Source organism: Anolis carolinensis, unplaced genomic scaffold, assembly GCF_035594765.1.
Source record: "Anolis carolinensis isolate JA03-04 unplaced genomic scaffold, rAnoCar3.1.pri scaffold_12, whole genome shotgun sequence".
Taxonomy (NCBI): Eukaryota; Metazoa; Chordata; class Lepidosauria; order Squamata; family Dactyloidae; genus Anolis; species Anolis carolinensis.
In genome coordinates, this window is record NW_026943823.1 from 21,946,547 (window position 1) to 21,972,868 (window position 26,322).

Consider the following 26,322-nt stretch of genomic DNA (forward strand, 5'->3'; position numbering starts at 1 on the left):
CCCTTCTTTCTCACCCCGAAGGGGACTCAGGGCGGATCACATCGCAAACATATAAGGCAAACATTCAATGCCATAACATAGAACCGAGGCAGAGAAAGACCCAGGCTCGGGCTGGCCTCGAACTCATGACCTCTTGGTCAGAGTGATTTGTTGCAGCTGGCTGCTAACCAGCCTGCGCCACAGCCCGGCACATCCCACAGGTGAAAGCAGTGTTCATCATCATCATTTATTTATTTATTATTTATTTATTACAATATTTATATCCCGCCCTTCTCACCCAACAGGGGACTCAGGGCGGCTTGCAATAAAACGCATATATAAAAATTATACAGTACAATATAAAACAGTTAAAAAATTAAAACTGATAAAAACACATTATAAAATGTACAGTGTAGATATGTGAGATTACACATTATAAAATAAAAAAACATTATAAAATATAGGTAGGCGTGATCATTGTCATCATGATCATCATTTAATTAATTAACTAACTGGTTTTAAGGCTTTTAATTGTTTATGTTTAATACTGTCAATATTTAATCCTATTTTAATGTTTGCATTGAGCCACAGCAATTCAAGTGGAATCAAAGGGCATTAATTCTACAGTGTAGATGCGTCTTTTTAATCAGTTCAAAGTAAATCCTTGATTCTTACCAGGTCACACTGGGGTTGGGAACAGCGTCAACTTTCCAAGTCAGTTTCAGCAACCGATGTCCTTCCAAGACCTCGTAATACTGCTTCTTCTTATACACTCGGAGGAAAGCTTTCTCTTTAATAAGAAAAAGAATGCCAGTCATTAACATCAATATCAGGATTTTTGACAACATCAAATGTGTAGGTGCTAAAAGTTATTAGTTGTTCCCCCACTGAACTCCATTACCATGTTTGTACATTTTGAGGTTTCATTGTATTGTATTGGTTTTATTGTCAACCGATTTGACTAAAGCAGGATGATAAGGATGATAATACAGTAGAGTCTCACTTATCCAACACTCGCTTATCCAACGTTCTGGATTATCCAACACATTTTTGTAGTCAATGTTTTCAATATATTGTGATATTTTGGTGCTAAATTCATAAATACAGTAATTACTACATAGCATTACTGCGTATTGAACTACTTTTTCTGCCAAATTTGTTGTCTAACATGATGTTTTGGTGCTTAATTTGTAAAATCATAACCTATTTTGATGTTTAATAGGCTTTTCCTTAATGCCTCCTTATTATCCAACATATTCGCTTATCCAACATTCTGCCGGCCCGTTTATGTTGGATAAGTGAGACTCTACTGTAATAATAACAGCATGAAAAAGACAGAAAGTATTTCCGGACGATATCAATGCTGCTGTAGAAACTATTTACAAAATAGCAATCTAACATTAAATCTTTACTTATTTAATCCTTCCATGCAATAAGGTTTCATGGAAGGATTAAATAAGTAAAGATTTGATGCTTCATTGCTACGTATTTTACAAATGGTTTCTATTGCAAGATTGAGATCATCCATGTAGAAGCCCTTCTTACTATATACTGCAACAGCGACGCTGGCCGTCAGATCTCCACGCGTTGTGTTGAAGACTTTGCAGGTGTACGTTCCTTTGTTTTCCAGGGTCACGTTGTGGATGGTGACGTTGCTGGAGCCCTTGTAGACAGGCTGACTCTGGTCCAAAACTCTTGAAGCATAGTAGTTCTAGAAGAAGGACCGAGACAAGAAACAAGGAGGGTATGAGCTTGACTCAATATCCATATAATCTTCTAGCTATATATATAAAACGGTAATGAAATTTCGGCCTAGGACAAAACAACAAAACTACACATCCCAGAAACACCAAACTTGGCAGCACAACCCCTCATCCATGCCTCTACGTTCATACAACAAAAAGAAAAGAAAAATAAAGTCCTAATTAGAGGGAGAGGAAGAATTGTTTTTATCCAATTGCTGCCAGTTAGAAGGCTAAGCTCAGCCCACTTGGTCTCCTAGCAACCCACTCAGCCCAGGGGACAGGCAGAGTTAGGCCTCACTTAGGCCTCTTCCCCACTGCCTATAAAATACAGATTAGCAGATTTGCACTGGATTATATGGCAGTGTAGACTCAAGGCCCTTCCATACAGCTATATAACCCATTTATAATCTTACTAGCTGTGCCCAGCCACCCATTGCTGTGACGAAGTATGGTGGTATGGGAAATAAAGTATTGAGGAATTGGTGGTAGTTAAGGTAAAGGGTCCCCTGGGCTGAGTGGGTTGCTAGGAGACCAAGTGAGCGGAGCTTAGCCTTCTAACTGGCAACAATTGGATAAAAACAATTATTCCTCTCCCTCTAATTAGGACTTTATTTTTCTTTTCATTTTGTTGTATCAACCTAGAGGCATGGATGAGGGGTTGTGATGTCAATTTTCGAGGTTGTGGGGTGTTTACTTTTGTTGTTTTGTCCGCTGCCGTGATGCCATCACTCTTTTATATATATAGATATTATCGGCTTTGAACTGGATTATCTTGACTCCACACTGCCATATAATCCACTTCAGTGTACAGTCGGACACAACTAGACTTAATGTTAATCGTTGCATCATTTTAACTCTTTCAGTGCTTGTACATCGTTTTTCTTATTAAAAATACACTGTTGATTTTCAATATTTCTTACATAGGTTTACCATACTACAGCTCAGACATACTCTGTCTTGAAATTAAATGGATGATTTTATGAATTAGTCTCTTGTTTTAATATTGTATGTTTTTCGTATGCTTCTTGCCGATTTTAACGATTGTTTTATTGCTATTGATGTTTTACTGGTATAATTGTTTCATAGTCGTGTTACTGATATTGATTGTTTTATCGGGCTAGGCCCCATGTAAGTCCCTTCGGGGAGATGAGGCGGGGTATAAAAATAAAGTTATTATTATTATTATTATATTATTTTCCTACCACCATCACACAATAGCAAACTATCCGTTTTATCCAGGAGTTCTCATTTGATTTGTCATCACACAGTAGGAAGTTGTTCTTGCAAATTGTCCCGCTTCTCCTGGACTGTGATTTTTGTTCCTGGGTTATCTGAGTCCATGGCACAAGGCAATGGCAACCTCCAGGCTTTCAGCAGCAGATAAAAGATGAAATAATTCAAGCTACTCACACTGCTCCCAGGGCCTGTCCACACCACTGGGATCCGACCGTTGTACTTGGTCTTGGCTTTGCACTCCAAGTGAAGGGTGTCTCCTATGAGAAGCTTCTCGGGGGTCGCTGTTAGGGTCAGGTTCCAGACATTCTTCTCTGAAAGAAATAAAAACCATCAACGGTCAAGACTGTGAACAACGATGAAGGCCTGCTGGAAGCCAACTACAGAATCATACTGGAGGACTTAGAGATTTCTGGAAAGATGTTCTCTTTAGGAATCTTCAACTTGACTCTGTGGCCAATGTCTGGTGGGAGTTGACCATAATAATAATAATAATAATAAGCATAATAACTTTATTTTTATACCCCACCCCATCTCCCCGAAGGGACTCGGGGCGGCTTACATGGGGCCTAGCCCGATAAAACAATCAAATATCAATGATACAACAATAAAACATTTATACCAATAAAACCTCAATTATCAGTAAAACAATCGATAAAATCAACATGAAGCATACAATATTAAAAACAGGAGACTAATTCATAAAACCCAGTACAGAATGTGCCAGAATGGGGAAGGTATTTCACGGTTGAAATGGACAATAAAGTGCAAAATAACATTGGCAACACCTCAAGAATCGCACTGGAAGATCTAGAGATAACTAGAAAATTGTTCTATCTACTGTATATACTCGAGTATAAGCCTAGTTTTTCTGCCCTTTTTTTAGGACTAAAAAAGCCCCCCTCGGCTTGTACTCGGGTGAGGATCCTGGTTGGCTCATATTTGGGTCAGCTTATACTCGAGAATATATGGTACATTTATTATTTTTCTCTATTATTATTGGTATTATTACATTTATTATTTTTCTCTATTATTGTTGCTACTATTACATTTATTTTTCTCTATTATTATTGGTATTATTACATTTATTATTTTTCTCTATTATTATTGGTATTATTACATTTATTATTTTTCTCTATTATTGTTGCTACTATTACATTTATTTTTCTCTATTATTATTGGTATTATTACATTTATTATTTTTATCTATTATTGTTGCTGCTATTACATTTACAGTAGAGTCTCACTTATCCAACATAAACGGGCCAGCAGAATGTTGGATAAGCGAATATGTTGGATAATAAGGAGGCATTAAGGAAAAGCCTATTAAACATCAAATTATGTTATGATTTTACAAATTCAGCACCAAAACATCATGTTATACAACAAATTTGACAGAAAAAGTAGTTCAATACGAAGTAATGTTACATAGTAATTACTGTATTATGAATTTAGCACCAAAATATCATGATATATTGAAAACATTGACTACAAAAATGCGTTGGATAATCCAGAACGTTGGATAAGCGAATGTTGGATAAGTGAGACTCTACTGTAAATGAAAACTGCTTTACTTCAGCAAAACATAAAGTACAGCACACACAGTGGTATAATGCAAAAGAAAGCAAGGAAGTCCTAGGGCAAACCCAATTCTTAGTTTCTGATAAATTCCCAAATCAAATAGCAGTCTTACTTCCGACAAAGAAACAGCAATAAATCCAGATGCAGACTCGGAGCAGGCACACGGGGAGCGAAGGCATTAGAATCAGTTTGTTACCAGCAAGAGCTGGCTGCACCTGTTTCTGCCCTCTAGGAATGGCTAGGTCTTCAGTGTGTTTCAATGGGCAATGTTTAAAAAAGTAATTATGACACGGAGATTATGTTGTAATCAAATCTAATGTGGGCAATCTCAGGGTCCCGAAGCCAGGAATTTGGAGACTGGAGGGAAACGTGCCATTCTTAAGCAGAATTCTTTTTCCAGATGCCACTCACCCACTCTCTGTGGGATGTAGTAGGAGGTGTACGTCTTCCCATTGAGGGTGGCCGCGCACTGGAGCATGGTGCTGAAGAACTCAAAGGAGGGCGAGGTGACGAGAAAGCCTCTTTTGGGATCCCATTCCTTCTTTGCGTAGCTGAATGTCCTTGGGAAGGTATGCTAAAGGAGAAGCAGACATCATCATCATCATCACCACCATCACCATATTAGTTACCCACCTCTCCTCATGGTTTGAGTGGGTTACATTATTTTATTGTATGACACAGCAAACAAGATAGATACGCTGGATTTCGTATCACAAAATCACAAGTCGAACACTTCCCAAGTGTCTAGAACCGTGTGATGTATTTTCGGACGATGCGTGCAGATCCCAGTAGGGTGGCCTTTTGCAGTAGGCAGATCGTAATTTTGTCAATGTTTCTTGTTTCCAAATGCCGGCTGAGATCTTTTGGCACAACACCCAATGTGCCAATCATCATTATTATTATTATTATCATTATTATTATCATTATCATTATTGTTGCCTGCCTTTCCTGATGGCTCAAGATGGCTTACAACATTATTATTATTATTATTATTATTATTATTATTATTATTATTATTATTATTATTATTGTATGACACAGCAAACAAGATAGACATGCTGGGGGACTCAGGGCGGATTACAATGAACACATATATGGCAAACATTCAATGCCAACAGACAAACAACATACAGTATAGACAGACACATGGGCATTTTAACATTTTTCTAGCTTCACGATTCCGGCCACAGGGGGAGCTGTTGCTTCACTGTCCACTAGTGGCTGTACTTCCTCATTCCTTTCCTCGTGTTTTGCTGGCAGTTTTATGATGTTGTAAATTAGTTAAATTAGCCTCCCCGCATAAAGCGTACCTAAATTTCCCTAATTGACAGATGCAACTGTCTTTCGGGGCTGCATAGGTCAACAGCAAGCTGGGCTATTTAATGGTTGGGGGCTTAACCCGACCCAGGCTTTGAACTCATGACCTCTTGATCAGTAGTGATTTATTGCAGCTGGTTACTAGCCAGCTGCGCCACAGCCCGGCCCTTATGTCTGACTTCTCTGATTCATGCCCAGGCATGAAGCTGCAAGGCAATTCATTGCTAATCAAGGTGGCCAAGTGCGACATTCACACTTGTCTCAAACAGACAAGAGTTATTTCTCCCACCCTGGACTTTCCACAGATATATAAACCTCACTTTCCTAGTTTCCAACAGACCTCACAACCTCTGAGGATGCCTGCCACAGATGTGGGTGAAACGTCAGGAGAGAATGCTTCTGGAACATAGCCAGACAGCCTGGAAAACTCACAGCAACCCAGTGATTCCGGCCGTGAAAGCCTTCGACAACGCAAATCTTCTTTTATTTCTCCTTTTGCAAATCTTTAATTTGTAGGTGCCAGATTCCATCTGATTTTGGATGCTAAGCAGGGTGAGCCCTGGTTAGTGGATGGATGGGAGACCACCAATAAATTTTAGGCTCGAACTGATATTCCAGACTAACAAAGATATATCTTCGAATGGCTCTATTTGATGAAGGCACCAGTTTTGACCTCTCGTTCACCCACATCTCATTTTGTGCTATTGCGTCTGGCTGGGATGAGTCTACCTTTACTCTATAATAATCTTATTTGTCAAAAGCCAGGATTTCAAACCCAACCTAAGGATCTGATCTGATTTCAACAGAAATGGAGAGAGATAGTGTTTTTAGTCTTGGCCGTCCGTGCACTTTCCTATCAATATTTCAAGGGCAGGGAGTGCAGTCATTTTAAAGTATAATGGGAACATAAGAAATGTAAATCCTGATGGAAATGTTCATCGCTATAGGAATAATAAAGCTGCACAGGGCTGAATAGGATGGCTCTTGAGCATTGCTTCATGGTTGAAAAAGTGGAGAGGAATAAATATTACATATATGTAGCATTACATGTATGCATGCACGTCTCCAAGGAGCTGTGTATTAGAAGTTCCTCATGGCCCCAACGTTTGGAGATTGGATAATAAAGACGTGGGAAATAATTAACAAAATAACAATGCTGTTGGAACCATTTTTTCACTGGGTTGCTGTAAGTTTTACGGGTTGCATGGACATTTTCCAGAATCATTCTGTCCTGACGTTTCACCCACATCTATGGCAGGCATTCTCAGAGGTTGTGAGGTCTGTTGGAAACTAGGCAAGTGGGGTTTATATATCTGTGGAATGTCCAAGGCGCTGTGGCGCAGCTGGTTAGTAGCCGGCTGCAATAAATCACTACTGACTGAGAAGTCATGAGTTCGAAGCTCGGGTCGGATTAAGCTCCCGATCATTAATAGCCTAGCTCGCTGTTGACCTAAGCAGCTCGAAAGACAGTTGCATCTGTTAAGTAGAAAATTTAGGTACCGCATTATGCGGGGAGGCTAATTTAACATAAAAACTTCCAGCAGCGTGCAAAAAGGAATGAGGAAGTACTCCATCAAGGACTCGGGTGTCACAAGTGGACAATGAAGCGGCATGGTTAGTAGCCAGCTGCAATAAATCACTACTGACTGAGAAGTCATGAGTTCGAAGCTCAGGTCGGATTAAGCTCCCGATCATTAATAGCCTAGCTCGCTGTTGACCTAAGCAGCTCGAAAGACAGTTGCATCTGTTGAGTAGAAAATTTAGGTACCGCTTTATGCGGGGAGGCTGAATTAACATAAAAACTTCCAGCAGCGTTCAAAAAGGAATGAGGAAGTACTCCATCAAGGACTCGGGTATCACAAGTGGACAATGAAGCGGCAGCTCCCCTTGTGGCCGGAATCGAGCATATCCTCATGAAGCCAGAAGCTGGAAAATGTTAAGTTGCCTCTGTGTCTGTCTATATATCGTATGTCTAGTAGCATTGAATGTTTGTCATGTATATGTGCATTGTGATCCACCCTGAGTCACCTTCGGGGTGAGAAAGAAGGGCGGAATAGACATACTGTAAATAAATAAATAAGAAATCTTGTCTGTTTGAGACAAGTGTAAAAGTTGACATTTGCTACCTTGATTACCACTGAATGGCAGCCAGGTTTTGAAGCAGCCAGGCTTTGAAGCTGCAAGGCCATTCAATGCTAATCAAGGTGACCATGCCTGCCACAGATGTGGGTGAAACATCTTCTGGAACATGGCCATCCAGCCCAGAAAACTCACAGCAACCCACTGTTGGGATATTCACTTGAAAATGTTAAAACAAAAGAGAAGTCAACTATTTGTTTGATACAAAGTGGAAGAAAAACATGTGAAACTGATGGAGAATTCGACAAACAAGAAGCTGGAAATCCAGTTTGAAAACTAATTTATGTCTATGTTGGTAGTTTTAGAGTGATAGGTAGAGATGTATGTTTGTTAATTAACTATGTTTTTGTTTATATGTTGCTTTCCTTTTGGACCATTTTGTTATCAAATTTTTAAATTAAAAATACAGTAGAGTCTCACTTATCCAAGCCTCCCTTATCCAAGCTTCTGGATTATCCAAGCCATTTTTGTAGTCAAATGTTTTCAATATATCATGATAGTTTGGTGCTAAATTCATAAATATAGTAATTACTACATAGCATTAATGTGTAATGAAAACTTTTTCTGTCAAATTTGTTGTCTAACATGATGTTTTGGTGCTTAATTTGTAAAATCATAACCTAATTTGATGTTTAATAGGCTTTTCCTTGATCCCTCATTATTATTATCCAGGATATTCGCTTATCCAAGCTTCTGCTGGCCTGGTTATGTTGGATAAGTGAGACTCTACTGCAGGGCTCCCCAAACTTTTGAAGCAGAGGGCCGGTCCACAATTCTTCAGACTGTTGAGGGGCCGAATTATCATTTGAAAAAAACCAAAACAAATTCCTATGCATACTGCACATGTCTTATTTGTAGTGCAACAACTACAACAATGAAAAAACAATACAATATTTAAAAATGAAAACAATTTTAACCAACATAAGCCTATCAGGATTTCAATGGAAAGTGTGGGCCTGCTACTGGCCAATGAGATAGTCAAGTTAATTAGGATTGTTGTTGTTGTTGTGTGCCTTCAAGTCATTTCAGACTTTGACTGAGCCTAAGTCTAAAATTAATTATTTATTTACTGCATTTATTTACTGCATTTATTTACTGCATTTATATCCCGCCCTTCTCACCCCAAAGGGGACTCAGAGCAGCTGTATGTACATACAATATATTATATTATTAGCATAACACAATATTAGCATTATATATTACTATATTGAACTATACCACTATACTATTATATAATATGTAATATATAACATATAATTAATATTATTATATGGTATTACTATTAGTATTATATTGTATACCATAATATTATTATCAATATTATATGTATATACAATATATTACATTATTAAAACTGATATAAAAATATTATATTATAAAACTGAGGGTGGGGGGCCAGGTAAATGACCTTGGAGGGCCGCATCCGGCCCCCGGGCCTTAGTTTGGGGACCCCTGCTCTACTGTATTGAAAAAGCCAGTTCCTCATGGAATATTTTTTAAAAAAAATACTAGCTGTTCCCGGCCACGCGTTGCTGTGGCCTTGTCTGGTGGTGTTGGTGAGAAATTGTTGAGGTAGTGGTGGTATTGAATGTCTGTTGTATGGTAGTCTTTATGTTTAGTATGCACACTGAAGTGGATTATATGGCAGCGTGGAGTCAAGACAATCCAGTTCAAAGCAGATAATATAAGATTCTAAATGGGTTATATAGCTGTGTGGAAGGGCCTTGAGTCTACACTGCCATCTAATCCAGTTAAAATCTGATAATCTGTGGAAGAGGCCTAAGTGAGGCCTAACTGTGCCTGTCCCCTGGGCTGAGTAGGTTGCTAGGAGACCAAGTGGGTGGAGCTTAGCCTTCTAACTGGCAGCAATTGGATAAAAACTATTATTCCTCTCCCTGTAATTAGGACTTTATTTTTCTTTTCTTTTTGTTGTATCAACCTAGAGTCGTGGATGATGGGTTGTGTTGTCAAATTTCGAGGTTGGGGGGCCTGTAGTTTTGTTGTTTTGTCCGCTGCCCTGATGCCATCACTCTTTTATATATATAGATGACAGAGACAAACAAGGGAGAATAAGCCACCCAAAGAGTTGCAAAATGCTGGAGCAACTTTTCCTCTTTCCCAAGCTTTTTTTGGTTCGTCAAACTTGAAACCATGGATCCGTTATTAAATTTGGAGGAGGATGTGCTAAATTGGTCCAATCCTTTCGACTCTTTCCTTCCTTCCTCGAAGGACAGGAAGCCGTCAGCGTGTCTCCACACCGCGTTTCCCAGCAAAGGCGAAAACAACCCGTGTCCTTGCCTTCGACGGGAAGAGATAAGGAAAACACGCACCTTGCCAAAGAGTTTGGACCTCCAAGGCCCACTTGCCTTTTTCGTGCAGCTCCACCCCATCCATCTCCTTCCAAAGAGAAATCACCATCCTGGATTTCGTAGCGTCCCAAAATGGACACATCCGCCCACTACCAAGAAATGGCCAGCATGCTCTTTGCCGCAAAGTCAAGGGCGAGGAAAGTTTCCCCTCCTAAAAATAACACTCTGAGCTTTTAATGTTGAAAAGCAAGCCTGGGATGCCAAGGGTTCCTTTACTCCAGAACTTCTTTTTTTTTTTAATATATATTTTTATTGAAGTTTTACCTTATAAGATAGAGCAGGGGTCCCCAAACTAAGGCCCGGGGGCCAGATGCGGCCCTCCAAGGTCATTAACCCGGCCCCCGCCCTCAGTTTTAGACTTAGACTTGCCCAAAGTCTGAAATGACTTGAAGGCACACAACAACAACAATCCTACTTGACTATCTCATTGGTCAAAAGCAGGCCCACACCCCATTGAAATCCTGATAGGTTTATGTTGGTTTAAATTGTTTTTATTTTTAAATATTGTAATTGTTTATTTACTAATATTGTGCGATGGTAATAATATAATATATTGTGTATACATATAATGTGGCGCAGGCGGGAGAGCAAGCCAGCTGCAATTAACTGCAATGAATAATTCTGACCAGGAGGTCATGAGTTCGAGGCCCGCTCGGAGCCTATGTTTGTTTGTCTTTGTTCTATGTTAAAAGGCATTGAATGTTTGCCTATATGTGTAATGTGATCCACCCTGAGTCCCTTTCGGGGTGAGAAGGGCGGAATATAAATGCTGTAAATAAATAAATAAATAAATAATATTATAATGTAATACAATATAATAATAATACAATATAATAATATTAATTATATATTATTACTAAAAATATTACAGTATAGTGGTATAGTACAATATAGTAATATATAATGCTAATATTGTGCTATGCTGATAATATAATATATTGTATGTACATGCAACTTGTAAGCCGCTCTGAGAGAGGGTGGGGTATAAATGTAGTAAATAAATAAATAAGTAATTGTTGTTGGGGGGGGGGGTTTGCACTACAAATAAGATGTGTAGTGTGCATAGGAATTTGTTCATTTTTTTAAAAATGAAAATTCGGCCCCGCAATAGTCTGAGGGACCATGAACCGGCCCTCCACTTTAAAAGTTTGAGGACCCCTGAGATAGAGTAAATTAACATTGAAAGAGTGAGAACATTTGATTGTATAGAAAGTGGGAAAACTAAGATTTAAAAAGGATCAAAAAGGGAGAGAGAGAAAACCAAAAACCAAAAACAAAGCTAAAATGTCCATATTTATATAAGAAAGAAAAAAAAATCTGAACAAATGGCGATATAAAAATGCAAAGTACTTGGCAAAGAAATACACCAAAAAGCAAAAGCAAAAAGCTCACTGTTTCACAACCTGTTCACAAGCCACCAGCAATTGTGAACTGTAGTTCTTTTTTTTCTTCATCATGACCTTTTTTTTTTCACAGAAGGAAGTTAAACGAGTGGTGAAAATTAAAATTTATAATAGTCAAATTTGAAACCCCCACGTTGAAATGGTCTTTCCTTCTAAAAACCTTTTGAAGGGATCCCAGACTTTCCTAAACTCAGAAGGGTCTTTTGACTGGAGATACCCTGTCAGAACTTCTGATGGGAGGAGACTTAGGCTGGATCTACACTGCCATATAATCCAATTTCTGAATCCAGATGAAATAATAATAATGATAATAATAATAATAATAATAATTTTGTGATATGAAATCCAGCATGTCTATCTTGTTTGCTGTGCCATAATAAAATAATAATAACAACAACAACATATCCTCAGCTGCTGTAAGAAAAATCACACAGACAGACTACAAACAGAGGCACAACTCTGTGGCCCAAATGATTCATTGGAACTTATGCCTCAAGTACCACCTCCCAGCAGCAAAGAACTGGTGGGATCACAAACCTGCAAAAGTCTTGGAAAATGAGCACGCAAAGATACTGTGGGACTTCCGAATCCAGACAGACAAAGTTATTTTGTGACACGAAATCCAGCATATCTATCTTGTTCGCTGTGTCATAACTATGTCATTGTGTCAATAATAATAATAATAATAATATCTTTATTTTTATACCCCGCCTCCATCTCCCCGAGGGAACTCGGAGCAGTCCACATGGTGCCAAGCCCGGGTAATTACAATCATTGGAACAATAAAAACACATCACAAAAAATACAATTATAAACATTAAACATTAAAAAGAGTAATATCAACTTAATATAATCTAAAACAACCTAAGCAAAGATTATAAAAACGAACTGGGCCATAGTGAGCGGAGTGTATAATGTAAACAAGAGAATGAAGTAGGAGGCCAAAATGCTGCAATTGATACCGTGTTTCCCCGAAAATAAGACAGTGTCTTATATTAATTTTTGCTCCCAAAGATGTGCTAGGTCTTATTTTCAGGGGATGTCTTATTTTTCCATGAAGAAGAATTCACATTTATTGTTGAACAAAAAAATGAACATTTATTATATACTGTACAGTAGTTATTATAAACCAACATAACCAGAAAAACTGTGAGCCTTATCAAGAATTTCTTGTTACTACCAATATTTCCATGTACAACACTTTATGGTATGTACATTCACCGATCGTGCATGCTCTGGTGTTCTGTTCAACAGGCATGCTTCCAAACAAAAACTTTGCTAGGTCTTACTTTTGGGGAGGCCTTATATTTAGCAATTCAGCAAAACCTCTACTAGGTCTTATTTTCTGGGGATGTCTTATTTTAGGGGAAACAGGGTAGGAGACTTGGGGTGAGGTGGACGTTAGAATTGTTTCTAACTATTGGGATAAGATAAAGTGCATCAAATGTAGTAACCAAACTCCGAATCCTTTCGAGAATTTCTATATTATATTTTATTGCTATACTGTTTTTAAATTAGTGTTTTAAATTTCTGTTCGTATGTACATTTATGTTGTTGTTGGGCTTGTCCTTGTGTAAGCTGCCCTGAGTCCCTTCTGGGAGATGGAGGTGGGATACAAGAATAAAGTTATTATATTATTATTATTATTTCTTGATACTACCTTTATTTCCATGCACAACAATCTATGGTATGTACATTTACCGATCCTGCATGCTTCCAAACATTGCTAGGTCTTACTTTCGGGGGAGTCCTTATATTTAGCAATTCAGCAAAACCTCTACTAGGTCTTATTTTCTGGGGATGTCTTATTTTAGGGGAAACAGGGTAGGAGACTTGGGGTGAGGTGGACGTTAGAATTGTTTCTAACTATTGGGATAAGATAAAGTGCATCAAATGTAGTAAAGGTCACTGGAATGAGAGCCTGACGTGGGATATTGAATTGAGCCCAGAAAATAAACGGCAGCCAATGGAGCTCCTTGAACAAGGGGGTTGACCTGTTATTATATGAGTCTACACTGCTGTATAATTCAGTTCAAAGCAGATCATCTGGATTCAGAAACTGGATTATTAGATGGCAGCGGAGATGGGGCCTTTGCCAAAGTGGTACTGACCAGCTGCAGAACCGGCCTGATGTCCGGCGAGGTCACGCGGCAGGGAACGGTGACCACGTTCTGCGGGTTCTCGACGTAGATGACATCGGGGTGCGTCGGGTTGTCCACAAAGGGAATTTTGGGATCTGCAAAGCACAGAAGGAAAATGTCATCGCGGAGAGTCATACAATCCTAGAATCCTAGAGTTGGGAGGGACCCAAGGGCTATCCAGTCCAACTCCCTTCTGCCACGCAAGAAAAGCACAATCAAAGCGCCCCATCCAGCTACTTAAAAGCCTCCAAAGAAGGAGCTTCCATCAGACTCCGAGGCAGTGTTGCACTATGGCTCTGAAGCCTCTTTTCACCACAAACCACACACTGTGGACCAAACTTGCCATGCAGACTCGATATGCCCAGATTTGAATGCTGGTGGGTTTGGAGGGGAATTGGCCTGGACATTTGGGAGTAGCAGGTACTGGTATTTATAGTTCACCTGCAATTGAACCCTACCCATGATGGACCAGAACCAAACTTGCCACATGACTAATTGAATATATTGGACAAGTTTGGGGGAAAGGGACTTATAGTTCACCTGCATCCAGAGAAACAGTGACCCCCACCGACAGTGGACCGGGACCAGACTTTGCACAGAGAAGCCTCATGACCAAGTGAACATACTACAGAAGTTTGTGGGAATGGGCCTTGAGTTTGGGAGTTGTAGTTCACCTGTATCCAAAGACCACTGAACCCAGCCAACGACAGCTCTGGACCACACCTGGTACACAGACCCAAAATGGCCAACTTTGAATACTGGCAGGGTTTGGGGAGGATTGACCCATGATTCTGGGAACTGTAGTTCACCCACTCCAAACAGAATACATAACATTCAAAGACAAATCATGCCTTTTTTAAATAACCTGGGCACCGCCGGGTCCCTAAGCTAGTGTGTGTGTGTGTGTGTGTGTGTGTGTGTATGTATGTGTGTATATATATATATATATATATATATATATATATATATATATATATATATAAACATTTCTTGGGCTCCACAAGAAACATTTGCTTCAAAAAGGGCTCGGCGGCTGAAAAAGTAGAGATATCCCTGACCCTTTCAAGCAGCTTTGCACCATTCTAGGCATGAAGCGAAGAGTTTCAGGAGAGATTTCGCTGGACAGTTCCCCAGTGCAAGGCTCCAAACCAGGCGGCTTTGCCTTGTCTGTGGCAGAAAACCACCTCAACACACTTGAAGCAGAAGCACCGTTCTTGAGCCAAGCATTCCTTGTGGATGAATGACCCAATATTGCCAGACCGTTATGCATTTCTCCTTGTGTCTCACATCCTAGACACGTGTTTTGCAACCCTGATATGAGATCCGTATCCAACACTCTGCAAAAATGCATGCTTTGGCTTTGCTATCCTTGATTAGATTACTAGCTGTGCCCGGCCACGCATTGCTGTGGTGAAGTATGGTGGTATGGGAAATAAAGCATTGGGGAATTGGTGGTAATTAAGGTAAAGGGTAAAGGTGTGGAATCCAGATAATCCAGTTAAAGCAGATAATATAAGATAATAAATGGGTTATATAGCTGTGTGGAAGGGCCTTGAGTCTACACTGCCATCTAATCCAGTTAAAATCTGATAATTTGTATTTTATAGGCAGTGTGGAAGAGGCCTAAGTGAGCCTGTCCCCTGGCTGAGTGGGTTGCTAGGAGACCAAGTGGGCGGAGCTTAACCTTCTAACTGGCAGCAATTGGATAAAGACAATTATTCCTCTCCCTCTAATTAGGACTTTATTTTTCTTTTCTTTTTGTTGTATCAACCTAGAGGCGTGGATGATGGGTTGTGTTGTCAATTTTCGAGGTTGTGGGGTGTTTAGTTTTGTTGTTTTGGCGGTCACCAGGATTCCATCACTCTTTTATATATATATATAGATCTGTGCTTATGGAAGAGGTGAGTAAGGAGCCACCAAGAAATGCCAGTCTTGGAGTTTAAGCTGCCATAGTAACCAAAACATCCCCACAAAAATCAAAATTTAAATAATGCTGCCACATGAGGGCGCAATTACGGTGCCAAATATTTCTCAATAAGTTCTTCTAGTTTTTCATTCTTTCAGATACAGTCATTGCAAGAGCAACTTTATCATCCTTATCATGAAAGGCACAGCAGCGTCTTTCACATCTTTCCCCTCCTGTTTAAGCTTCCAAGTTCATTTAAACCTCAAAGAAATCCCTTATGTGCATAAATCCTGTACCCAGAGAATCCCATTTCTGCACTAAGGGAATTCTGCCGTCTGCATCACATATTAATAAACGCCTAGTTTTCAGATGTGCCCAAATGCTTCGTATCCTATGATAATTCAGCATGGTGCAGGCACCTCTGCGAGAAATCTATATGTGAGGCTTTGCACCATCTCTCCTGTAATTTTCTTACTTTGAATACCATTGGAAAACCATACTGGGTTTCTTTTAAAGATGCCAGGATTCATTAAATTGAACAGAACGGAAATGGAAGGCTCCCATCAAGTTTTCATTTGGCAATAAACAATTCTGTTTATTGTTCATAGTTAGCCAAATTCCATTAAAAAAATCCAAATGGGACAGAAAGACATTGTTGTTGTTGTTGTTGTTGTTGTTGTTATTATTATTATTATTATTATTATTATTATTATTATTATTATTATTATTTTATTATGACACAGCAAACAAGATAGACATGCTGGATTTCGTATCACAAAATCACAAGTCGAACACTTCCCAAGTGTCTAGGACTGTGTGATGTATTTTCGGATGATGCACGCAGATCCCAGTCGGGTGGCCTTTTGCAGTTGGCAGATCGTGATTTTGTAAATGTCTATTGTTTCCAAATGCCGGCTGAAATCTTTTGGCACGGCACCCAGTGTGCCCATTACCACCGGGACCAACTGCACTGGTTTCTGCCAATCTTTGAAGTTCAATCTTGATTATTATTATTATTATTATTATTATTATTATTATTATTATTATTATTATATTGATTATTGATTATTATTATTATTATTATTATTATTATTATTATTATTATTATTATATTGTATGACACAGCAAACAAGATAGATATGCTGGATTTCATATCACAAAATCACAAGTCGAACACTTCCCAAGTGACTAGGACTGTGTGATGTATTTTCGGATGATGCACACAGATCCCAGTAGGGTGGCCTTTTGTAGTTGGCAGATTGTGATTTTGTCAATGTCTATTGTTTCCAAATGCCGGCTGAGATCTTTTGGCACGGCATTATTATTATTATTATTATTATTATTATTATTATTATTATTATTATTATTATTATTATTATATTGTATGGCACAGCAAACAAGATAGATATGCTGGATTTCGTTTCGCAAAACCACAAGTCGAACACTTCCCAAGTGTCTAGGACTGTGTGATGTATTTTCGGATGATACGTGCAGATCCCAGTAGGGTGGCCTTTTGCAGTTGGCAGATTGTGATTTTGTCAATGTCTATTGTTTCCAAATGCCGGCTGAGATCTTTTGGCACGGCATTATTATTATTATTATTATTATTATTATTATTATTATTATTATTATTATTATATTGTATGGCACAGCAAACAAGATAGATATGCTGGATTTCGTTTCGCAAAACCACAAGTCGAACACTTCCCAAGTGTCTAGGACTGTGTGATGTATTTTTGGATGATACGTGCAGATCCCAGTAGGGTGGCCTTTTGCAGTTGGCAGATTGTGATTTTGTCAATGTCTATTGTTTCCAAATGCCGGCTGAGATCTTTTGGCACGGCATTATTATTATTATTATTATTATTATTATTATTATTATTATTATTATTATTTATATGGCACTTTTAAGAGATCTGCAAAGTGGTCAACAGTGTTAAAAACAATGCAATACATGATACAAAACCTAAGGACTATTAAGATTAAAACAGAATTAAAACCACACAGTTTAAAGTCCTTAAAGCCCTACTTAAAATGAACAAAGACCCCTGACTCAATGTTCTTTTAATATAATACAACTCCACTTTTGCAAGTGTGGAACACATATTTGAAAGGAAGTGTGTGTGTTCGTTTCCGATCATATTGGGGATTTGAACTCCCAGTATCTGGAATTTCTGGAATCGAATCAAGGGGGAACCAGCCTGGTATCAAAAAGCCCAAACCAGGAGAGCCTTGTTCTGTTTTATGACCAAGTCAAGATCCTGGAAGCTAAGCAGGGTCAGTCATTAGAAGGAGACACAAAAGAGAGAAGTCCCTGATCTCTCCAGAGGAAAGGTGGGGCCAAATCGTAATGAATAAGTAAATATAAATTCATGGAAGAGGAAGCACGGCCTTGGCTGTGGCTCTTCCACAATCTTTGGCCTCCTTTGTCTTTGTTTGGCCTGCCTTCCTTGCCCCCCTCCCCAGCCTTCCTTTGGGGTCTTTCTCCCCACAATAACAAAGCAGACCCTTGGTTTTCTCCCATGCAACCAAATGCAGCACTTTCCCCAGATAATGCTATTTACACGAACCCTTTGCATCCTGCCTTTGTGGTGGAAAGTGAACAATTTCAAGAGAACGGGCCCACACAATCGCTATATTTTCTTTACAGTAGAAACAAATAGCAAGCGCCTTTCCTTTCTTTCATGATATTTTGGTGCTTAATTTGTAAAATCATAGCCTAATTTGATGTTTAATAGGCTTCTCCTTAATCTCTCCTTATTATCCAACATATTTGCTTTTCCAACGTTCTGCTGGCCCGTTTATGTTGGATAAATGAGACTCCACTGTACATACATAGAGCCCCCAGTGGCGCAGCATGTTAAAGCGCTGAGCTGCTGAACTTGCAGACCGAAAGGTTGCAGGTTCGAATCCGGTGAGCGGAGTGAGCGCCCGCTGTCAGCCCCAGCTTCTGCCAACCAAGCAGTTTGAGAACATGCAAATGTGAGTAGATCAATAGGTACGGCTCCGGTGAGAAGTTAACGGTGCTCCATTCAAGTCATGCCAGCCACATGACCTTGCAGGTGTCTGTGGACAACGCCAGCTCTTTGGCTTAGAAATGGAGATGAGCACCAACCCCCAGAGTTGGACATGACTGGACTTTACTTTACAGGGGAAACCTTTACTTTTACCTTAAGTACATACATGGTACATAGAAGGACATAAGGAAAAGATAAAGTTTTCCCATGGCATTGTCTGACTCTGGGGGTTGGTGCTCATCTCCATTTCTAAGCCAAAGAGCCGGCGTTGTCCATAGACACCTTCAAGGCCATGTGGCCGGCAAGACTGCATGGAGCGCCATTACCTTCCCGCCGGAGCGGTACCTATTGATCTACTCACATTGGCATGTTTTCGAACTGCTAGGTTGGCAGGAGCTGGGGCTAACAGTGGGCGCTCATTCTGCTCCCGGGATTTGAACCTGTGACCTTTCAGTCTGCATGTTCAGACATAAACAATAACATAAAAACAGAGAAATAAGAACATTATAACAAATAAATGAATTAATTATGCCTCTTTAGCTGACATGAGTCAATGCTATGGAATACTGGGAGTTGTAGTTTGATGAGGTGCCAGAGCTCTTTGGCAGAGAAGGCTAAAGACCTTGTAAACCCTCTGTGCTTCTGGATCAATAAATTCCCCTTGTTTTTATCACTTAGAAGCACTGAGGGTTAAACAAAATTATGTATAAACTCTACGTTGTTCAGTGTCGGGAGTCAAGGTGGTGGGTCGCACTGGGGGTGGTAATTGTATTGTGGATGGTGGGTTGTCTATGTATGTGCATATGTTTGTAATGCATATTGTGGGTGTGTTGTTTGCCGTTTTAAATCTATATATATAAAAGAGTGATGGCATCACGGCGACCCACAAAACAACAAAACTACAGGCCCCCCAACCTCGAAATTTGACAACACAACCCATCATCCACGCCTCTAGGTTGATACAACAAAAAGAAAAGGAAAATAAAGTCCTAATTAGAGGGAGAGGAATAATTGCTTTTATCCAATTGCTGCCAGTTAGAAGGCTAAGCTCCTCCAACTTGGTCTCCTAGCAACCCAATAAAAAATAATAAAAAACACTAAAAATAATTAAAAACACTAAAAAATTAATACAATGAAATACTATAATAACAGAAAATAACTAAAAATAATACAAGAAAATAATAAAATATAATAAATAAACAGATAACTTACAATAAAAATAATTTAAAAACACAAATAACGTCAAATAAAAATTACACAACAATTTTTAACCAATACCACCACCACTTTGCCACAGCAACGCGTGGCCGGGCACAGCTAGTGTTATATAATGTTGTCATTAAAATATAGTATATGAAGGGGGAAAAATAGCCTGTAAACCTACAACTCCCGTGATTCCTTAACATTACACCTAGGTGGTTAACAGATGCAGCCAACAGATGCACCGAATGAGTCTCTTTGTGCTCGAACTAGGATTCGGATGCCACACTGCTCCAAGGAAATGCCTCTTTAACGGTGAAAACAGTGGATTGGCAGGTCTGCAAAATCCACCTGATTGACTTGCAGTGGCGTATCTCAGCCTGATGCAATCCAGGATCACAGTACGGAATGGTAAAGCTCATTTCCTCCCATTCAGATCTCCCTCTGAGGGAAGCACATCTCCTTCAAGGAAGAAAAATGGGGGGAAATGGGCCCTGAGTGGCTGGACACGTCTCTTACGAGGGGCTTATCAGCGGCCGGAGGGCCCGAGGAGGTGGGAAGGGGCCGCTTTCGGTGGGCCTTGCAGACAGGCTGTCTGAGCCGGCAGGTCAGGCGGAGTTTGCAGGAAAGCGGGCAGGGTGGGACGTTGCTCCTCACTGGGAACCCAGCGCAGGTCAAAGCAGAAAGGGGAAAGACGGCACATTCTGGAGAACAATCCAGAAAGGAAGCCGTATAAATCAGTAGGTAGAACGCAAAGGAAGGTGTGTTCAGGAAAGTAGCCAGACCGAGAGCAGAATCAATGTATGCCCTGCTGATAAGAATTTGGCCCCTCCATGAAATCATTGGCCCCTGGTGGTGTCACAGTGTGTTAAAGCGCTGAGCTGCTGAACTTGGTCCCAGGTTCAAATCCCAGGAATGGAATGAGCACCCGCTGTTAGCCCCAGCTCCTGCCAACCTAGCAGTTCGAAAACATGCCAATGTGAGTAGATCAATAGGTACCGCTCCGGCGGGAAGGTAACAGCACTCCATGCAGTCATGCCTGTGGCCACATGACCTTGGAGGTGTCTACGGACAACGCCGACTCTCCAGCTTAGAAATGAAGATGAGCACCAACCCACAGAGTTGTACACAACTGGGCTTAACGCCACGACTACGGTACCTATTGATGTACCCACATTTGCATGTTTTCGAATTGCTAGGTTGGCAGAAGCTGGGGCTAACAGCGGGAGCTCACTCTGCTCCCCGCGTTCGAACCACCAACCTTTCGCTCAGCAAGTTCAGCAGCTCAGTGGTTTAACCTGCTGTGCCACCGGGGGCTCCACCATGCCATATATCTATATCTATATCTATATCTATCTATATGTGTGTGTGTGTGTGTGTGTATCTCGACACACACACACACACACACACACACACATGTATATAATTTATTTATTTACAGCATGTTTACCTCGCCTTTCTCACCCAAGGGGACTCAAGGCGGCTTATATATACACACACACACACACACACACACACACACACATATATATATATATATACAGTAGAGTCTCACTTATCCAACATAAATGGGCCAGCAGAATGTTGGATAAGCGAATATGTTGGATAATAAGGAGAGATTAAGGAGAAGCCTATTAAACATCAAAATAGGTTATGATTTTACAAATTAAGCACCAAAACATCATGTTATACAACAAATTTGACAGAAAAAGTAGTTCAATATGCAGTAATGTTATGTTTTAATTACTGTATTTACAAATTTAGCACCAAAATATCATGATATATTGAAAACATTGACTACAAAAATGGCTTGGATTATCCAGAAGCTTGGATAAGCGAGGCTTGGATAAGTGAGACTCTACTGTATATATAAGATCCACTTAAAAATCTACCAATCCTGACTTAAATACAAATTCAAACTCAGAGTAAACCTACAGAACTTATCTAGTTTGATAACTTGGGCACTGAATCATTTTTCATTTGCCCGAGAAATGGTTGCCCCGGTTTATTCTTGTTGTGAAACTGAGCCAGCAGTGTCATGCCGCAGCAAAAAAAGGCCATTTACAAGAGGTGAGATGTCTATTGAACATGAGAAGGAACTTTCCGATGGTAAGAGCCAATTGCCAAGAGAAAAGTGATCTAATTCTCAAAAACGATGAGACGGCTATCGGCATCTAGGGCAACCTGGGGATCACAACCAGACTCAGTGAAGACATCTGCCCTTGCGCTTTGCTACTCTGAGTGTGCATGCCCAGTGTGGAATACATCTCACCACGTTAAAACAGTCAAGCCGCAAAAAATAATCATCCAAGATCCGGAGATTTCGTAAGACAGAAAGCAGCTCACTCCTTTTTCTTCAAGTCATCACAGGCTTATTTGTCAGCCTGGGTCATCAGAGAGATATTTAAAAACAGAATTTTTTAAAAAAATATTCTAGGCGAAGTTTTTAGCAAAACCCAGCAAGGGAGGCTGTCAAAACAAAAGCAAGGCCAGGAAATGGCAGCAGAGGAGCAAGGCTTCCGTTTCGATACCACCGAGGGATTGCGGGGCCAGGCCAGAAGCAAAGAGAGAAAAATGTTGATCTACCATTCTTCTCACCCTCTGGGGCTCTCAGAGGAAGACTCATTTACTCCTGCGTTGTTGTTTTTCTCACCCCACCTGCTCTGGCCCATAAATATGCACACTGATTGTTCAACCTCCTTCTTCCAAAACTTGATCCTCAAACAAGATCTTGATACTTGTTGTGATGTGCCTTCACTCCAGCTTGTAGCCAACAACCTTCTCCTTGGCAACCTTCCCCTTCTCCACTCCCTTCCTCTGAGGCCGAGAGAGTGTGACTTGCCCAAGGGCACCACGACTGAGCAGAGATTTGAACCCAGGTCTCCCAGGCTCCTGGGCCAACCCTGCGATCATAACATCCTGCTCTTTCTCGTACAATGTGCCTTCAAGTTGACTCTGCCTTCTGGAGAGTCTCTCCCTGTTTTGGCAAGGTTTCCTCGGGGGAGATTTGTTTTTTATTTGATGCCAGAAGACTTTGACTTGTGTAATGGTGTCCAATGACTGAGCATTTGGGCCTAGATATGATGGAGATATGCTGGCTTCTCCTCTCTCTCCAGTGCCAGGACATTGGCAGTTGGGATGGAAAGCGGACTCTTTCTCTGCTTTTAGGAACAGGGATGATGGAGCTGTGTCCTCCTTCATGACAGGGGATGATGGGTAGCAGAGTGGATTCCAAAAATCATCATTCTGGTCTCACCGCCCCCTTTCTTCCGCAGGCTGACTTCTCTTGCGGAGAAACAGCACTGGCCAACAGAATTCCAGCAGCCGGAGGTTCAGTTGTAAATCCAACTGTTGTTAAACTTTATTTACATATTTACAGTTACATTTCCCGGCTTCGGAGCATAGCATTCATTGTCCATCTCCAGCGAAATGCTCATGCCGAACTCCACAGATAAGATAAGACACACATTCCTCTGTCCAGAGGAAGTTCCAACCCTCAAAGGCAGGAAATCAATCCTGATAGGTCATAACAATCACAACAGGCTGTCAGTCAAAACTAGCCTGCTGTTAACTATTTCATTACTGAAAATACACACTCTAGCTCAGAGGTCCTCAAACTTTTTAAGCCGAGGGCCGGTCCACAATCCTTCAGACTGTTGAGGGGCCGGATTATCATTTGAAAAAAATACAAACAAATTCCAATGCACACTGCATATGTCTTATTTGTAGTGCAAAAACAACAACAACAAGAACAATGAAAGAACAATACAATATTTAAAAATAAAAACAATTTTAACCAACATACATTTATCAGGATTTCAATGGGAAGTGTGGTCCTGCTTCTGGCCAATGTGATAGTCAAGTTAATTAGGGTTGTTGTTGTTGTTGTTGTGGTTGTGTGCCTTCAAGTCATTTCAGACTTTGGGTGAGCCTAAGTCTAAAATTTATTTATTATTTATTTACTGCATTTATTTACTACATTTGTATCACACCCTTCTCACCTCAAAGGGGACTCAGAGTGGCTTACAAATTATATGTACATACAATATATTATATTATTAGCATAGCACAATATTAGCATTATATATTACTATATTGAACTATACCACTATACTGTAATATTATTAGTAATATTATATGTAATATAGAATAGATAATTAATATTATTATATGGTATTATTATTAGTGTTATATTGTATTACATTATAATATTATCAATATTATATATATATATATATATAGAATATATTATATCATAAAACTGAGGGCGGGGGCCAGGTAAATGACCTCAGAGGGCCGCATCCGGCCCCCGGGCCTTAGTTTGGGGACCCCTGCTCTAGCTCATCAGCAGTAAATACTTGATTTACATTTCATAGAAATACAACCATACTCCAACACTTCACTCCCTCTATTGGGTCAGTGGTTGTTGGGACGGAGGTAGGGCTGGACCTATCCACGATAAGAGATGCTCCTACCTCTTCTTCTTCCCAACCAAGGCAAAGACAGTGGTAGTTGTGATGGAAGGAGAGCCTTTCCTCTGCATCTGGAACAAAGCACGAAGTTCTGCCTGCCTCTCCTTCTCTCTCTCTTTCTAAGACTAGGGCAGTGGCATTTGAGATAGAAGGAGATCATTTTTTTCTGCCTCTGGACCTAAGCATGATTAAGTTCTACCTGCCTCTCCTTCTTCCCATCCAAAGCTAAGGCAACGGTGTTGGGAATCGAGGAGCCATTAAACACAAATCAACCTCTTTATGAGGTTAATTCCCATTAAAATAGCAGAGTGTATGGAAGCATTTCTTCCAAGGCAGCGGTGAGCAGTGAGACTTACGTGGTGTGAGTTTAGAAAAGCCTTTGTCTTTTCTCCAGGATGGCGAAGGACTGCAAAGCCAGCTTCAAAGTTTAAAAGCATTTATTGAGGTAAAAAGAAATGCATTGATGGGTAGAAAGGTTTGGAGCTAACTAGCTAATCTAATCTGATCTAATACACATAGACGGATCAAAATAACAAAGATCTAGATAGCTACATCTTGACTAGAAGAGGGGACAAAATGCGTCCTCTCTGGAACAAAGCAGGAAGATCGAATGGCGACCAACCTCGTGGTAGGTCTCTTTCTTCTCTAGGGCCATAAACATTCCAGAGACCAAATTGGGGAAGTTACGTCAAAGCCCTAGGAGAGATCACATTTCTAAAGCATCAAAGGGTGGGGTTGACCTAAACAGGACTGGAAAGGAGGAAACAATAGTGAAGCCTAATCAAAGCATGGATAGGACTGTGGGAAGGTGTCCCTAACTCTTTTTCTAGGCTTCCTATCTAACCATAGAGACTTAGGCAGTTCAGGATGATATTTTTCCAACAAATGGCAGTTGGGATAGAAGGAGAGCCTATCCTCTGCATCTGGACCTAAGCAATATGAAGTTCTGCCGGCCTCTCTGCCTCTTCCTCTAAGACTAGGGCAGTGGGATGGAAGGAGAGCCTTTCCTTTGCAACTGAACCTAAGCATGATTAAGTTCTACCTGCCTCTCCTTCTTCCCATCCAAAGCAAAGGCAGTGGCAGTTGGGATGGAAGGAGAGCCTTTCCTCTGCATCTAGACCTCAGCACAATGACATTTTGCCTGTCTCTCCTTCTCTCCATCCAAAGCAAAGGCAGTGGCAGTTGGGATAAAAGGAGAGCCTTTCCTGTGCATCTGGACCTAAGCATGATTAAGTTCTACCTGCCTCTCCTTCTTCCCATCCAAAGCTAAGGCAATGGCAGTTGGGATGGAAGGAGAGCCTTTCCTCTGCATCTGGACCTCAGTATAATGAAATTTTGCCTGTCTCTCCTTCTTCCCATCCAAAGCTAAGGCAATGGCAGTTGGGACCTGGACCTAAGCACGATGAAGTTCCACCTCCCACTCCTTCTTCCCATCCAAAGCTAAGGCAGTGGCAGTTGGGATGGAAGGAGAGCCTTTCCTCTGCATCTGGACCTAAGCACGATGAAGTTTTGCCTGTCTCTCTGCCTCTTTCTCTAAGACAAGGGCAGCAGGATGGAAGGAGAGCCTTTCCTTTGCATCTGGAAGTAAGCATAATGATGTTCTTCCTACCTCTTCTTCTCCCCATCCAAAGCAAAGGCAGTGGCAGTTGGGATAGAAAGAGAGCCTTTCTTCTGTATCTGGACCTAAGCATGAAGTTCTGCCTGCCTCTTCTCCTTTCCCTCTGAGACTAGGGCAGTGGCAGTTGGGATGGAAGGAGAGCCTTTCTTCTGTATCTGGACCTCAGTATAATGAAATTTTGCCTGCCTCTCCTTCTTCCCAT

The 26,322-nt window shown here is 40.5% G+C and overlaps 1 protein-coding gene across 3 annotated transcripts in view; it reads right to left on the reverse strand.

Annotated features, from left to right (window-relative positions):
- LOC100563056 (vascular endothelial growth factor receptor kdr-like) overlaps positions 1 to 26,322 on the reverse strand; it is a 180,177-nt gene that overhangs the window by 88,180 nt on the left and 65,675 nt on the right. For all 3 annotated transcript variants that reach the window (XM_062964097.1, XM_062964098.1, XM_062964096.1), the window contains exons 4-8: positions 13,878 to 14,002; positions 4,950 to 5,112; positions 3,135 to 3,271; positions 1,525 to 1,690; positions 655 to 769 (exon numbers count right to left, since the gene is read on the reverse strand). In XM_062964097.1, the coding sequence (XP_062820167.1) occupies positions 655 to 769; positions 1,525 to 1,690; positions 3,135 to 3,271; positions 4,950 to 5,112; positions 13,878 to 14,002 (706 nt within the window). The remainder of the gene's footprint in view (positions 1 to 654; positions 770 to 1,524; positions 1,691 to 3,134; positions 3,272 to 4,949; positions 5,113 to 13,877; positions 14,003 to 26,322) is intronic.